Source organism: Oncorhynchus masou, chromosome 7 (genome assembly GCF_036934945.1).
Source record: "Oncorhynchus masou masou isolate Uvic2021 chromosome 7, UVic_Omas_1.1, whole genome shotgun sequence".
Classification (NCBI taxonomy): Eukaryota; Metazoa; Chordata; class Actinopteri; order Salmoniformes; family Salmonidae; genus Oncorhynchus; species Oncorhynchus masou.
The window spans coordinates 27,103,919-27,118,568 of NC_088218.1; the positions used below are offsets into that span (position 1 = coordinate 27,103,919).

Sequence of the window (14,650 nt, forward strand, 5' to 3'; positions counted from 1 at the left end):
GGGGACACGTCTGGCACTGCAGGATTTGAGTCTCTGGCGGCATAGTGTGTTACTGATGGTAGGCTTTGTTACTTTGGTCCCAGCTCTCTGCAGGTCATTCACTAGGTCCCCCCCGTGTGGTTCTGGGATTTTTGCCGTTCCTGTGATCATTTTGACCCCACGGGGTGAGATCTTGCGTGAAGCCCCAGATCGAGGGAGATTATCAGTGGTCTTGTATGTCTTCCATTTCCTAATAATTGCTCTCACAGTTGATTTCTTCAACCCAAGCTGTTTACCTATTGCAGATCCAGTCTTCCCAGCCTGGTGCAGGTCTACAATTTTGTTTCTGATGTCCTTTGACAGCTCTTTGGTCTTGGCCATAGTGGAGTTTGGAGTGTGACTGTTTGAGGTTGTGGACAGGTGTCTTTTATACTGATAACAAGTTCAAACAGGTGCCATTAATACAGGTAACGAGTGGAAGACAGAGGAGCCCCTTAAAGAAGAAGTTACAGGTCTGTGAGAGCCAGAAATCTTGCTTGTTTGTAGGTGACCAAATACTTATTTTCCACCATAATTTGCAAATAAATTCATAAAAAAATCCTACAATGTGATGTTCTGGATTTTTCCCCCTCATTTTGTCAGTCATAGTTGAAGTGTATCTATGATGAAAATTACAGGCCTCTCATCCTTTTAAGTGGGAGAACTTGCACAATTGGTGGATGACTAAATACTTTTTTGCCCCACTGTAGCTAGTAACTTTACTCAGTACCTGGACATTTTAGCCAAAACCTGGTTGCCTCTGCGAGGAGGCTGAAACTTGGCTGCAAGTGGATCTTCCAGCAAGACAATAACCCCAAGCACACATCAAAATCCACAAAGAAATGGTTAATTGACCACAAAATCTAAAGAGTGCAATGGCCATCTCAGTCTCCCGACTTGAACCATATCGAAAAGCTGTGGTTTGAATTGAAGAGGGCATTCCATAAGCACAGACAAATGATATCAAGGATCTGGAAAGATTCTGTATGGAAAAATGGTCTAAATTTGGGGAGTTTCTCCCATTCTTCTCTGCAGATCCTCTCAAGCTCTGTCAGGTTGGATGAGGAGCGTCGCAACACAGCTCCTTTCAGGTCTCCAAGTCAGAAAATTGAAATGTTCATTCACTAAACAATTAGTTGAAATCCATGCTGTCTATCCAAAATTAGCCAAATACTAGAAAGAGAAAACTCTAGCTGAATATCTATAAAACGGCACTAGCTAGCACAGCAGTTACACCCGTTGTAATGGCTGCCAAGCCCGCTTAGAAACCAATCAACAGCTAAGATGAAGGCAGGGAAGGAACAGTCTTGGGAACAGTTATGCAAGTTACTGTATGGCTACAAAATGTTGTCTAATAATATAAAAGCTTGCAATATGGTGAATTAGTAAAAACAGAGCCCACTTTGTCACAATACACCTTTAATTATACGCTTTATTAACATATAAGACAAAAGAAACACATTTTTCTCTGTGTCAATCAGTGGAGGCTGCTGAGGGGAGGCCTGCTCAAAAATAATAGCTGGAACAGTGCAAATGCAGCGGCATCAAACACATGGAAACCAATAGTGATGTATTTGATACCATTCCACTGATTCTGCTTCAGCCATTACCACAAGCCCGTTCTCCCCAGTTCGGGTGCCATCAACCTCCTGTGGTGTCAATGTCACTCATTGGCACAGAACATTTCAAACTCATGGTGCAGTTTGTGCACATTGTACACCTACAAATTATTGACTGCTGTGGTGGTAGAGCAGTGATTTGCTAGCAGAACCACTCTTTGGTATTACTCCTGCAGTCACAAATGCTCAAATGCATTGCGATTCATCTAATTATTTCACAGTCGGACAGCTTTTCATGATGTAAAGTCCGCTGTGCACTATATGGATGTTAAGTATGTCAGTTTTCACTTCCCCTTGATTAATGCAGTTTCCAATTCTGATTCAACCCCAAACCCGTAACCCTAAGGACTTCACGTAGATAAACACAACCATTCAAAAGTTTGGGGTCACATAGAAATGTCCTTGTTTTTGAAAGAAAAAAAAAGAAAAAAATTGTCCATTAGAATTACATCAACTTGATCAGAAATACAGTGTAGACATTGTTAATGTTGTAAATGACTATTGTCGCTGGAAACGGTAGATTCTTTGTGGAATATCTACATAGGCGTACAGAGGCCCATTATCAGCAACCATCACTCCTGTGTTCCAATGACACGTTGCCAAGAAGTCCAGCACTCCGGAGTCGCCTCTTCACTGTTGAAGTTGAGACTGGTGTTTTGCGGGTACAATTTAATGAAGCTGCCAGTTGAGGACTTGTGAGGCATCTGTTTCTCAAACTAGACACTCTAATGTACTTGTCCTCTTGCTCAGTTGTGCACCGGGGCCTCCCACTCCTGTTTCTACTCTGTTTAGAGTCAGTTTGTGCTGTTCTGTGAAGGGAGAAGTACACAGCGCTGTACAGTGCCTTGCAAAAGTATTCATCCCCCCTTGGCATTTTTCCTATTTTATTGCATTACAACCTGTAATTTAAATGTATTTTTATTTCAATTTCATGTAATGGACATACACAAAATAGTCCAAATTGGTGAAGTGAAAACAAATGTCTACAGAAAAGTGGTCCATGCATATGCATTCACTCCCTTTGCCATGAAGCCCCTAAATAAGATCTGGTGTAACCAATTACCTTCAGAAGTCACATAACTAGTTAGTGCCAGTTTGCGCTGTTCTGTGAAGGGAGTAGTACACAGTGTTGTACGAGATCTTCAGTTTCTTGGCAATTTCTCACATGGAATAGCCTTCATTTCTCAGAACAAGAATAGACTGACAAGTTTCAGAAGAAAATTCTTTGTTTCTGGCCATTTTGAGCCTGTAATCGAACACACAAATGCTGATGCTCCAGATACTCAACTAGTCTAAAGAAAGCCAGTTGTATTGCTTCTTTAATCAGAACAACAGTTTTCAGCTGTGCTGACATAATTGCAAAATGGTTTTCTAATGATCAATTAGCCTTTTAAAATGATAAAGGTTTATTAGCTAACACAATGTGCCATTGGAACACAGGAGTGATGGTTGCTGATAACGGGCCTCTGTACACCTATGTAGATATTCCATTTAAAAAAAACTCTGCCGTTTCCAGCGACAATAGTTCTTTTACAACATTATCTGTATTTCTGATCAATTTGATTTCTGATCAATTTGATTACTTAAATGGACAAAAACATGAGCTTTTCTTTCAAAAACAAGGACATTTCTAAGTGACCCCAAAAATTAAAGTCCACATTCTCTCTCAAATAACTCAAGTTCAGCTAAATGGCTATATCTTCCCTTATGGTCCTTTTTAAATATAAATTAAACAGAATTTGACAATATGTACTGTAAATGGAGTATGATTATTATCAACAGATATTAACAAATTCAAATACAGACATATTTCTTCCATTAAAATAAAGATACACTGACAGTAGTTCTTTACTCAAAACGGGTAGCAGCACAGACAGGCTTGCGGATTCTGAGTTCATTCACAGAGAAAGGTTTGCTTTTCCGCTGTGAATTTAGTCAATTCTACCGATTCTGTTTTCTTTAATATACTGCCAGTAGTTCTTATTGATCACCATTGGTGACAAATAAAAGTTACAGGATAATTTGGTATGCATCAGTCAACACCTAGACCCGAGTCTGATTGGGGTCAAATTGATGCAGCTTGGATGTGAAACAGACCAAACACAGACTAAATATCTGTTTTACTAATAACCAAATTAAAATTTTAAAGTTGAAGTTCTCGTACACATACCTTTGTACTTATAATTTTTTTTTTTAGAGTGCAACAGATGTCTTTGTTTAAACATTCAATTCGGTCTGAATCGTTTCATTAGTCTATAAAGTATAATGTAAGTCTATTGCTTGTATAATAGCTAAAAAAATAAGCTTAAAGTGGGTATAGTAAAAATAATCTCTAGATGCTGTAAATAAAACTAATACATTCGTCTACCCCTAAACATTAGTCAACAATTCAAAGTTTTGAGAGACACTGTGCCAAACTGCCTATACCTGCGCTTAAGGGTAGGTATTAGTCTACTTTGGACTTGTTGCCACTTCTCTGGACGGCTGCAGTCAACCGACTTCAGACAGCAAGAGGACAAATTATACTGAGTCCTGGTCATGTTCATTAGGCACTAATCTCTCGTGGACAGACGCATGTAACAGAACTGGTATCGTAGTGTATGTCAACAGACTGTGGGATGCGACAACAGCGAGGTGCACAGATTTTTGCCACTGATCATTTGGATAAATTAGGATTTTGCAGGTGTTCATATCTTTCACATTTTGGAAGGGGAGGGGACATTTGGCCCCTAGACTTGCCCGTAACATGCAGAAAGAGTGTGTGTGGGAGGGAGCTACCGCCCTGCTTCTGCTACTCGTTCTAGTATCTTTTCCGACACGTTTACGAGCATTTGACTCAATTTAAAAATATTGCGGTGGGGCAAGTGAGATTAATTACGCAGAAAACGGATCAAAACAGACTGCAATAAGGAGGGACTTCCTGGACTTGTCCAATAAGAAACACTAATTTTAGATTTTAAAACGTTTTAAAACATTTTCTGTTAACCTAATGAACACGATCCTGAATACACTTAAAAACAACTGGCCTGAGGCATTCATGGCACAAACATTTTGATTGAATGATCAAACATTAAATACCCAATAAATATCTGCTTAAAACTTCACTCATGACCGAATGAACCTCGATGGACAGATACCTGAAAAAAGTGCAGACAAAACAGCCTTTTGAGGTATCTAATACTCTCACTGCGTCTCTCGTCCTCCTCCATCTCCTCACAATGTCTACATATCCTTGAACCTCTTACTCATATCCTCAGTGGCTCCTGTGGCCTGCAGTGACTGATGGGGGCTGTAGTTTCTCAGACTTCCTGTCTTTGGCTTCTGTGTCAGAGGCTGAGTCTGAGTCCTGGGCATGTTGCTGCTTCATCCACATGTCACAGTACAACCCTCCCTTAGCCAGCAGCTCATCATGCCTGGGAGGGAGAAAGTGGAGAATATGTAGTTACAATGGGGCCACACAATCACCATAAACATCATCGCCAAGATGTTCCCACTATATGGTTTTGAGAATAGGACTATAGTGTGAGAAGCATCATAAACATTGGCCTGTCCCATTCTTGGCATTTACATACATTCTTTAGATGTTTGTTTCTTGACGAGCATAAAACAATATTTTGATTTGAATAGGCTTGTGGAGTGTGCAGAAATAGAACAATCACTCGTTCAACCATTCCCTCACCGTCCTCGCTCTGCTATCTGACCGTCACTTAGAACAAGAATCTGGTCGGCACCGATGATGGTCGACAACCTGAAGACAGACGATTCACAATCAGACTAAAGACAGATCCAAACCATATAAGCTTAACATTAGAAGGGTATTAGTTGGTACCATAATTGAGGAGGACAGGCTAGTGGTAATGGCTGGAGTGGAATGGTATCCAATACATCATGATGCCATTCCATTTGCTGCGTTCCAGCCATTATTATGAGCCATCCTCCCCTCAGCAGCCTCCACTGATCCTAATGTATGGGTTCCCTTTATACATGCATTTTTGTCCACCTGAGACCCATCCCTTACCTGTGAGCCACGACGATGGTGGTCCGATTGGAGCACACTTTGGTGAGCGACGCCTGAATGTTGCGCTCCGTCTGTGTGTCTAGAGCAGATGTGGCCTGTGCAGAGGGAAAACTTTATGAGATAAATTACTTGACTAAAATATTCAAGTTCAGTGAACTTGTATTAATCCACTGTAACACAATATGACAGGAGGATCAGTGGTGTGGGGGCAAACATTGGCCCTCATCAAATATGTTAAGAATGCTTCCTCTCGTCCTTGAAGAAATATCTGATTGGACATGGCTGGACTGGTGAAAGCGAAGTGATAGATCCATTGTGTTTATCTATCAATTTGTGTAAGCTCAGCGATAACTTCAAGGAGAGGAGGGAGGAAGTGTGTGTTTTTAAAGTATTTGAACGCTCCGGGTGAAGTTTCTCCTAGGTAAAGATCTAGGACCAGCTTTCCCTCCCCAATCCTAAACTTAGCGCAAAAATGAAAAAAAAAATGAAAAAATGAAACTGACCCAAGATCAGTGTCTCGGGGCATCTATTTGAACACGGTCATTGACCCTCCTGGTGGCCCTTCCTGAAAGTTTACCTCATCCAGCAGGATGATCTGAGGGGCCTTGAGGATGGTCCGGGCGATAGCCACCCTCTGCTTCTCCCCCCCGCTCAGCTTCAGACCCCTCTCGCCCACCTGGGTGTCGTATCCTGGGAGGGGAAAGACAGAACAGACACAAATGTCACCCACCTCATAGAGTAACAATGCACCTGGCAGCTACTGTGTGAACGCCGCAAATTTCCCCACTTGTTTGAGAAGATTTAGATGTCAAAATTATTCTGCAAATGTGGTTATTAAATACAAACCCTTAAAACAACAATATTGACACCCATAAGCCACCTTCAGGTTAACTACAGACAGAAATATAATGGCAACATACAGTTCTGGTTTCCAGGCACAGATTAAGCCTAGTCCTGGACTCAATAGAGAATCTCCACTGAAATAGTGTTTTAGTCTAGGACAAGGCTTAATCGGTGTCTGGGAAACCAGAAAAAGAGGTCGTGGTATTTCCATACCTTCTGGGAACGTCTGGATCTTCTCGTGAATGTCTGCGGCAATAGCCGCCTCCTCCACTTCATGGTCGCTGGCAGAGATTCGTCCGTAGCGGATGTTGTCGCGGATGTTGTCGTTGAAGAGGACCGTGTCCTGGGGCACCACGCCAATGTGGGCACGCAGAGACACCTGCTTCACCTGCACCCAGATACCAAGAGGCTCAGAACACACTATATTAATACAAGGTCAAGCTCATTAGGACACGCAACGGAAAAACGTTTTCAAACGTCCTGATAATAGTTTTTTCTTAATTTGGTGCCTAATGAACACGACCCAGGTGTATCATATCAACTATACTGTCTAACTGAACCAGAAGACCACCAACATATAACAAACCTAATGTTATATACAGCATCTGCTAACAAGGTAGTTTGTCTGGGAACTATTTTTGTGCAACTGGGCAAATTACTCACCTTAGAGATGTCCTGGCCATCGATGCGGATACATCCTCCCTGGACGTCATAAAAACGGAAGAGCAGGCGAAGGATGGTGCTCTTACCACACCCTGACTGGCCAACCTAGGGATGTCAACAAAGACACAAACTGTTGAGAAGCAAGAAACATCTGTACTACACATGGTCCAGACACAAACCATCCCATGACTGATAGAGAGAAATCAAACACTGCTCAAGTGTGCGTAACCTCTGGGTAATGCTCGGAAGCTTCGAATCCAATCTTACCAATGCAACAGTCTGGCCTGGCTGCACAGTGAATGATACGTCCTTAAGGATCTCCTTCCTTAAAAAAAATTTTTTTAAACACACAGAAGCACAAAATATATATTTAATCAAATTTTATTTGTCAAACGCGCCCGAATAATACAGATGTAGACCTTACTGTGAAATGCTTACTTACAAGCCCTAAAACAACAGCGTAATTTTAAGTAAAAAACAGATAAGTAAAAAATCAAAAAAACAATTAAACAGCAGCAGTAAAATAACAATAGCAAGGCTATATACAGGGGATTCCGGTACAGAGTCAATGTGTGGGGGAACCAGTTAGTTGAGGTAATATGTACATGTAGGTAGAGTTAAAGTGACTATGCATAGATAATAAACAGAGAGTAGCAGCAGCGTAAAAGAGGGGGGGGGGGGGGTAATGCAACTAGTCTGGGTAGCCATTTGATAAGCTGTTAAGAAGCATTTTAGACCTAGACCTGGCGCTCCGGTACCGCTTGCAGTGGGGTAGCAGAGAGAGAGAACAGTCTATGACTAGGGTGGCCGGAGTCAATTTTTAGGGCCTGCCTCTGACACTGCCTAGTATAGAGGTCATGGATGGCAGGAAGCTTGGCCCCAGTGATGTACTGGGCCGTACGCACTACCCTCTGTAGTGCATTGTGGTCGGAGGCGGAGCAGTTGCCATACCAGGCAGTAATGCAACCAGTCGGGATGTTCTCGATGGTGCAGCTGTAGTAACTTTTGAAGATCTGAGGACCCATGCCAAATATTTTTAGTCTCCTGAGGGGGAATAGCTTTGTCGTGCCCTCTTCACGACTGTCTTGGTGTGTTTGGACCATGATAGTTTGTTGGTGATGTGGACACCAAGGAACTTGAAGCTCTCAACCTGCTCCACTACAGCCCTGTCGATGAGAATGGGGTTGTGCTCGGTCCTCCTTTACCTGTAGTCCATTTAGGCAGGTTACCTTAAGTGTTCTTGGGCACAGGGACTATGGTGGTCTGCTCGAAACGTGTTGGTATTACAGACTCAGACAGGGACAGGTTGAAAATGTCAGTGAAGACGCTTGCCAGTTGGTCAGCACATGCTCAGTGTACACGTCCTGGTAATCCGTTTGGCACTGCGGCCTTGTGAATGTTGACCTGCTTAAAGGTCTTACTCACATTGGCTATGGAGAGTGTGATCACACAGTCGTCCGGAACAGCTGATGCTCTCATGCATGTTTTAGTGTTACTTGCCTCGAAGCGAGCATAGAAGTAATTTAGCTCGTCTGGTAGGCGCGTGTCACTGGGCAGCTCGCAGCTGTGCTTCCCTTTGTAGTCTATAATAGTTTGCAAGCCCTGCCACATCAGACGAGAGTCATAGCCAGTGTAGTACGATTCAATCTTAGTCCTGGATTGATGCTTTGCCTGTTTGATGGTTCGTCGGAGGGCGTAGCGTGATTTCTTATAAGCTTCCGGGTTAGAGTCCTGCTCCTTGAAAACGGCAGCTCTACCCTTTAGCTCAGTGCGGATGTTGCCTGTAATCCATGGCTTCTGGTTGGGGTATGTGCGTACAGTCACTGTGGGGACAAAGCCATTGATGCACTTATTGATGAAGCCAGTGACTGATGTAGTGTACTCCTCAATGCCATCGGAAGTATCCTGGAACACATTCCAGTCTGTGCTAGCAAAACAGTCCTGTATCTTAGCATCTGCTTCATCTGACCACTTTTTTACTGACCGAGTCACTGGTGCTTACTGCTTTAGTTTTTGCTTGTAAGCAGGAGGATAGAATTGTGGTCAGATTTGCCAAATGGAGGGCTTTGTACACATCTGTGTGTGTGTGGAGTAAAGGTGGTCTAGAGTTTTTTTCCCCCCTCTGGCTGCACATTTAACATGCGGGTAGAAATAAGGTAAGGCAGATTTAAGTTTCCCTGCATTAAATTCCCCGGCCACGAGCTGCCTCTGGATGAGCATTTTCCTGTTTGCTTTATTTATTGTCTACTTTATTATCCAATGATTGTACGTTGGCTAATAGGACCGATGGTAAAGGGAGGTTACCCACTCGCCGTCAGATCCTTACAAGGCACCCAGACCTATGTCGCCGATCAAAGGAGAATGCTGGAACTACCACAAATATAATTATTCATCAAACTGTTTCTGAATCAGTCTCTGTGTTTAGCCTAAACACGTTTCATCAGTCCAAACAAGACCTGAATATAAATAAATACAAATCTTAGGACTTACCCGTCAGTGTAGTTAAAGTACACATTCTCAAACTCCACTGCTCCCAGTTTATAGAGAAGGTTCCCTGCATTCACCATGTCCTTCACCTGAAGAGAAATCAAGATAAAGCACATCAAATTACAAAAGATTTATTTCCCATAATGAAGTGCAAAGATTAGATTCTGACACAGGGAGAATCTCGATTGGTTTTGCTTGCCTCCTCCCTCCTCTCTTCCGTCCTCGCCTCGTTTGAAAAAGGTTGAAGGTAATCAAGGAGAGGTGGCGAGGAGAAGGAAACAAATAAGTGGAAACAAATAAGCTTTTCATGAAATTAGACTTTCTCCACTGACGCATCATCAGGCAAATGATGCTTACAGCAAAATAAATGGGCAATGATAAAAAAAAACTAAATTAGCTAGTTGTGCACGACATTTTATAGATAAAATGACTTATCCTTTTGTATATAGTATATTGTTTTTAAATGTGAACATGCTTTTCTCCTCCGAGAAAACAAAAGCTGATTCGAAGGGATTTTAAAACACTTCCATGCTACCTGCCACGAGGATACTATTGTGCATCCTTGGTCGAAGTAGGTAATCGAGGATGGGAGAAAACTACCTACTTGCGAATTGGTACTTCTCGATCACTTATCGTTTTTCCAGGTCACGGAGGGTGGAGGAGTGGAGCAGAGGACAGACATTTCCAATTGAATATCTCCCATACACACCAAAAAGCTGGTCATTGACAACCAATTTCAAAATTACCTCCTCTTCCTCTGTGAAGAGCTTAAACATGCTCTCCATGTCGATAAAGGAGTTCTGGATCATTCTGTGGAGGTTGAGGACATAAGTATTATAAAGAGAACCAGTTGTGCATTATGGGTACTGTAGTACATGATGCTATAAACAATGCCTTCCATAGATCTGTGTCAATAGTCTAGCTTCATTTGCTTGTGTCTTTCCTGATCAAGTCAGACATGTGGAAGCAATATGGTGGAAACCAAAACAGTCCATTTAGCTATAAGTGACAGACATAAAAGAGACTAGAGAAGGTGACAGGAAGTAGAATTGAAACCCAGCCCATAACACCTCTCACCTGTAGTAGGTTCCAAACCAGTTGAGAGGGGTGTAGAGCTGGATGATGTAGGTGCCGAAGAGGACAAAGTCTCCAACCTGGAAATAGAGTGCATTAGCCTGGTTAAACCAGACTGAAAACTAGGTTCACTATTGTTTCACTTCGTTCAGTTTTGTTTAACCAGGCTAAAGTGCACAGCATCTGACTTGAATGTATACTTCATACACCACATGTATTACTGAGAAAAACATGTAGTACCACAACACTGTGTCAAAGGTAAGTTTTTTAGCAAATGTTCAAACATGCATGAAAACATACATGCATAAAGTAGCAAGGCTGCACGGCCTAGTAGTGATGTTGTGCATTTGTATTGATTGCTTTTGTCGGCAAAGCAAGTTACAAATAATTTCCTTAATAGAGTATAATAACGTTTTCTAATCTAATGTAGGACATAGAGCCAAAAAACAACATAGCCATAGCATAGAGTAGAGAAAAGTGGATGAGTGAAGGGAGCTTGAGGTGGGTCAATAGGGATTTTCACACTACCGAGGCAAACCAAGCTGCACTGGTCAGGTTACACATCCGGACATTTACCATAGTTGCTGGAACAGTGCTGATAAGGACAATGTGAAAAGAGCCAGGGCAGTTTGTTTTCGGTCGGCTCGATAGTGTGAAAAGGGTAGTAGAATGAGTATCTAGACCTTTACCGGGAACTTCAGTAGTTCACAACTTCATGTTAAATAGTTTCTCACCCTGAAAGTGGTTATTTACTAAAACCAAACATGGATAAATGATCATAGTCCTGGCTCATAGACTATTGTCAGGGTGAGGAACCATCTAACATTAAATTGTAAAATACTCAACTTTCCCTTTAAGCTAGTAACGGCTCCGAGCTCAGTACCTTAAACTTGCCCTCCTGGACAAAGTAGGCACAGAGCAGTGACCCGGCCAGTAGACCTGAACCGATGATCAGGTTCTGTGTCTGGTTCAGGAAGGCCAGAGAGGCTTGTGTCTTCCACTCTGAGGTCTAAGACGGGAGGGGACAGACAGACAAAAAGGCCACAAACGCAACAGTACAATCAAAAGAGTTATAGTCTGGTCCCAGATCGGTTTGTGCTGTCTGTTTGCACTGCTGAACAGACCTAGAACCAGGATAGAGATACAAAAGCTAAAGAAATGTCTGCTGGTTGCAGTTCTAAAATCCTAGAACATCATTAATGATGGCAAGCTCTATTTAACTATTCTTCTGTGGTCAAAAAAATGTTGTATACATCTATTCATTCTGCTACTGTCACTATTACTCCTGTTTACATGTACAGTTGAAGTCGGAGGTTTACATACACTTAGGTTGTAGTCATTAAAACTCGTTTTTCAACAACTTTCATATCAAACTATAGTTTTAGCAAGTCGGTTAGGACATCTACTTTGTGCATGACACAAGTAATTTCTCCAACAATTGTTTCCAGACAGATTATTTCACTGTATCACAATTCCAGTGGGTCAGAAGTTTACATACACTAAGTTGACTGTGCCTTTAAACAGATTGGAAAATTCCATAAAATGATGTCATTGCTTTAGAAGCTTCTGATAGGCTAATTGACATAATTTGTGTCAAATTGGAGGTGTACCTGTGGATGTATTTCAAGGCCTACCTTCAAACTCAGTGCCTCTTTGCTTGACATCATGGGAAAAGCAAAAGAAATCAGCACAAAAAAACAATTGTAGACCTCCACAAGTCTGTTTCATCCTTGGGAGCAATTTCCAAATGCCTGAAGGTACCACGTTCATCTGTAAAAACAATAGTACGCAAGTAGAAACACCATGGGACCACACAGCCGTCATACCGCTCAGGAAGGAGACTCGTTCTGTTTCCTAGACATGAACGTACTTTGGTGCGAAAAGTGCAAATCATTCTCAGCAGCAAAGGACCACGTGAAGATGCTGGAGGAAACAGGTACAAAAGTATCTATCCACAGTAAAACGAGTCCTATATCGACATAACCTGTTAGGCCGCTCAGTAAGGAAGAAGCCACTGCTCCAAAACCGCCATAAAAAGCCAGACTACGGTTTGCAACTGCACATGGGGACAAAAATCGTACTATTTGGAGAACTGTGCTCTGGTCTGATGAAACAAAACTGTTTGGCCATAATGACAATCGTTATGTTTGGAGGACAAAGAAGGAGGCTTGCAAGCCGAAGAACACCATCCCAACCGTGAAGCACGGAGGTGGCAGCACCATGTTGTGGGGGTGATTTGCAGCAGGAGGGACTGGTGCACTTCACAAAATAGATGGCATCATGGGGGGGGGGGGAATTATGTGGATATATTGAATCAACATATCAAGACACCAGTCAGGGAGTTAAGGCTTGGTTGCAAATGGGTCTTCCAAATGGACAATGACCCCAAGCATACTTCCAAATGGCTTAAGGACAACAAAGTCAAGGTATTGGAGTGGCCATCACAAAGCCCTGACCTCAACCCTATAGAAAATTTGTGGGCTGAACTGAAAAAGCGTGTGCCAGCAAGGAGGCCTACAAACCTGACTCCGTTACACCAGCTCTGTCAGGAGGAACGGGACAAAATTCACCCAACTTATTGTGGGAAGCTTGTGGAAGGCTGCCTGAAACATTTGACCCAAGTTAAACAATTGAAAGGCAATGCTACCAAATACTACTTGAGCGTATGTAAACTTCTGACCCACTGGGAATGTGATGAAAGAAATAAAAGCTGAAATTAATCATTCTCTCTGCTGTTATTCTGACATTTCACATTCATAAAATAAAGTGGTGACCCTAACTGACCTAATGCAGGGAATTTTTACTATGATTAAAAGTCAGGAATTGTGAAAAACTGAGTTTGAATGTATTTGGCTAAGTTGTATGTAAACTTCCGACTTCATCTGTATATATTATCATTTGTATATTACCATAGTATTTAAATATATGCTAACAGTCACTTTTGTTTACATGTAAAATGCCTTCAGAAACTATTTATGACTTTTTCCACATTTAGTTGTGTTACAGCCTGAATGGATTCAATTTAGATTTTTGTCACTGGCCTACACACACACACAATAATGTGGAATTATACATTTTAGACATCTTTACAAATTAATTAAAAATGAAAAGCTGAAGTGTCTTGCGTCAATAAGTATTTAACCTCTTTGTTACGGCAAGTCTAAATAAGTTAGGAGTAAAAATGTGCTTAAAGTCACATTAGTCGCATGGACTCACTCTGTGTGCAGTAAGTGTTGAACATGATTTTTGAATGACTACCTCATCTCTGTACCCCACACATACAGATAATTGTAAGGTCCCTCAGACGAGCAGTGAATTTCAAACACAGATTCAACCACAATGACCAGAGATTTTCCAATGCAGAAGGGCACCAAAGAAGGGCACCTATAGGTAGATTTAAAAAAAAGCTAACGTTGAATATCTTTGAGCATGGTGAAGTTATTAACTACACTTTGGCTGATGTATCAATACACCAAGTCACTACAAAAATACAGGCATCCTTCCTAACTCAGTTGCCGGAGAGGAAGGAAACCGCTCAGGAATTTCACCATGAGGCCAATGGTGACTTTAAAACAGTTACTTGGCTGTGATAGAAGAAAGCTGAGGATGGATCGACAACATTGTAGTTACTCCATAATACTAAACTAATTGACAGAGTGAAAAGAAGTAAGCCTGTACAGAATAAAAATATTCCAAAACATGCATCCTGTTTCCAACAAGGCACTAAAGTAATAGGGAAAGGGAAAGTTGTGATACCTAATCAGTTGTCCAACTGAATGCATTTAACTGAAATGTGTCTTCCGCATTTAACCCAACCCCTCAGAGAGGTGCAGGGGGCTGCCTTAATCGACATCCACGTTTTCGGCGCCCGGGGAACAGTGGGTTAACTGCCTTGCTCAGGGGCAGAACGACAGATTTTTACCTTGTC

At 41.9% G+C, this 14,650-nt stretch overlaps 1 protein-coding gene across 3 annotated transcripts in view; it reads right to left on the reverse strand.

Annotated features, from left to right (window-relative positions):
- Positions 1-1,432: 1,432 nt before the first annotated feature.
- LOC135543613 (ATP-binding cassette sub-family B member 6-like) overlaps positions 1,433-14,650 on the reverse strand; it is a 28,267-nt gene continuing 15,049 nt past the window's right edge. For 2 of the 3 annotated variants that reach the window (XM_064971017.1, XM_064971016.1), the window contains exons 10-20: positions 11,606-11,731; positions 10,726-10,802; positions 10,395-10,458; positions 9,652-9,737; positions 7,429-7,486; positions 7,162-7,266; positions 6,712-6,886; positions 6,233-6,345; positions 5,656-5,750; positions 5,317-5,385; positions 1,433-5,050 (exon numbers count right to left, since the gene is read on the reverse strand). In XM_064971017.1, the coding sequence (XP_064827089.1) occupies positions 4,891-5,050; positions 5,317-5,385; positions 5,656-5,750; positions 6,233-6,345; positions 6,712-6,886; positions 7,162-7,266; positions 7,429-7,486; positions 9,652-9,737; positions 10,395-10,458; positions 10,726-10,802; positions 11,606-11,731 (1,128 nt within the window). In that variant the 3' untranslated portion in view covers positions 1,433-4,890. Of the gene's footprint in view, positions 5,051-5,312; positions 5,386-5,655; positions 5,751-6,232; positions 6,346-6,711; positions 6,887-7,161; positions 7,267-7,428; positions 7,487-9,651; positions 9,738-10,394; positions 10,459-10,725; positions 10,803-11,605; positions 11,732-14,650 lie in introns of those variants that run through there. The other variant, XM_064971018.1, reaches the window with a different exon arrangement.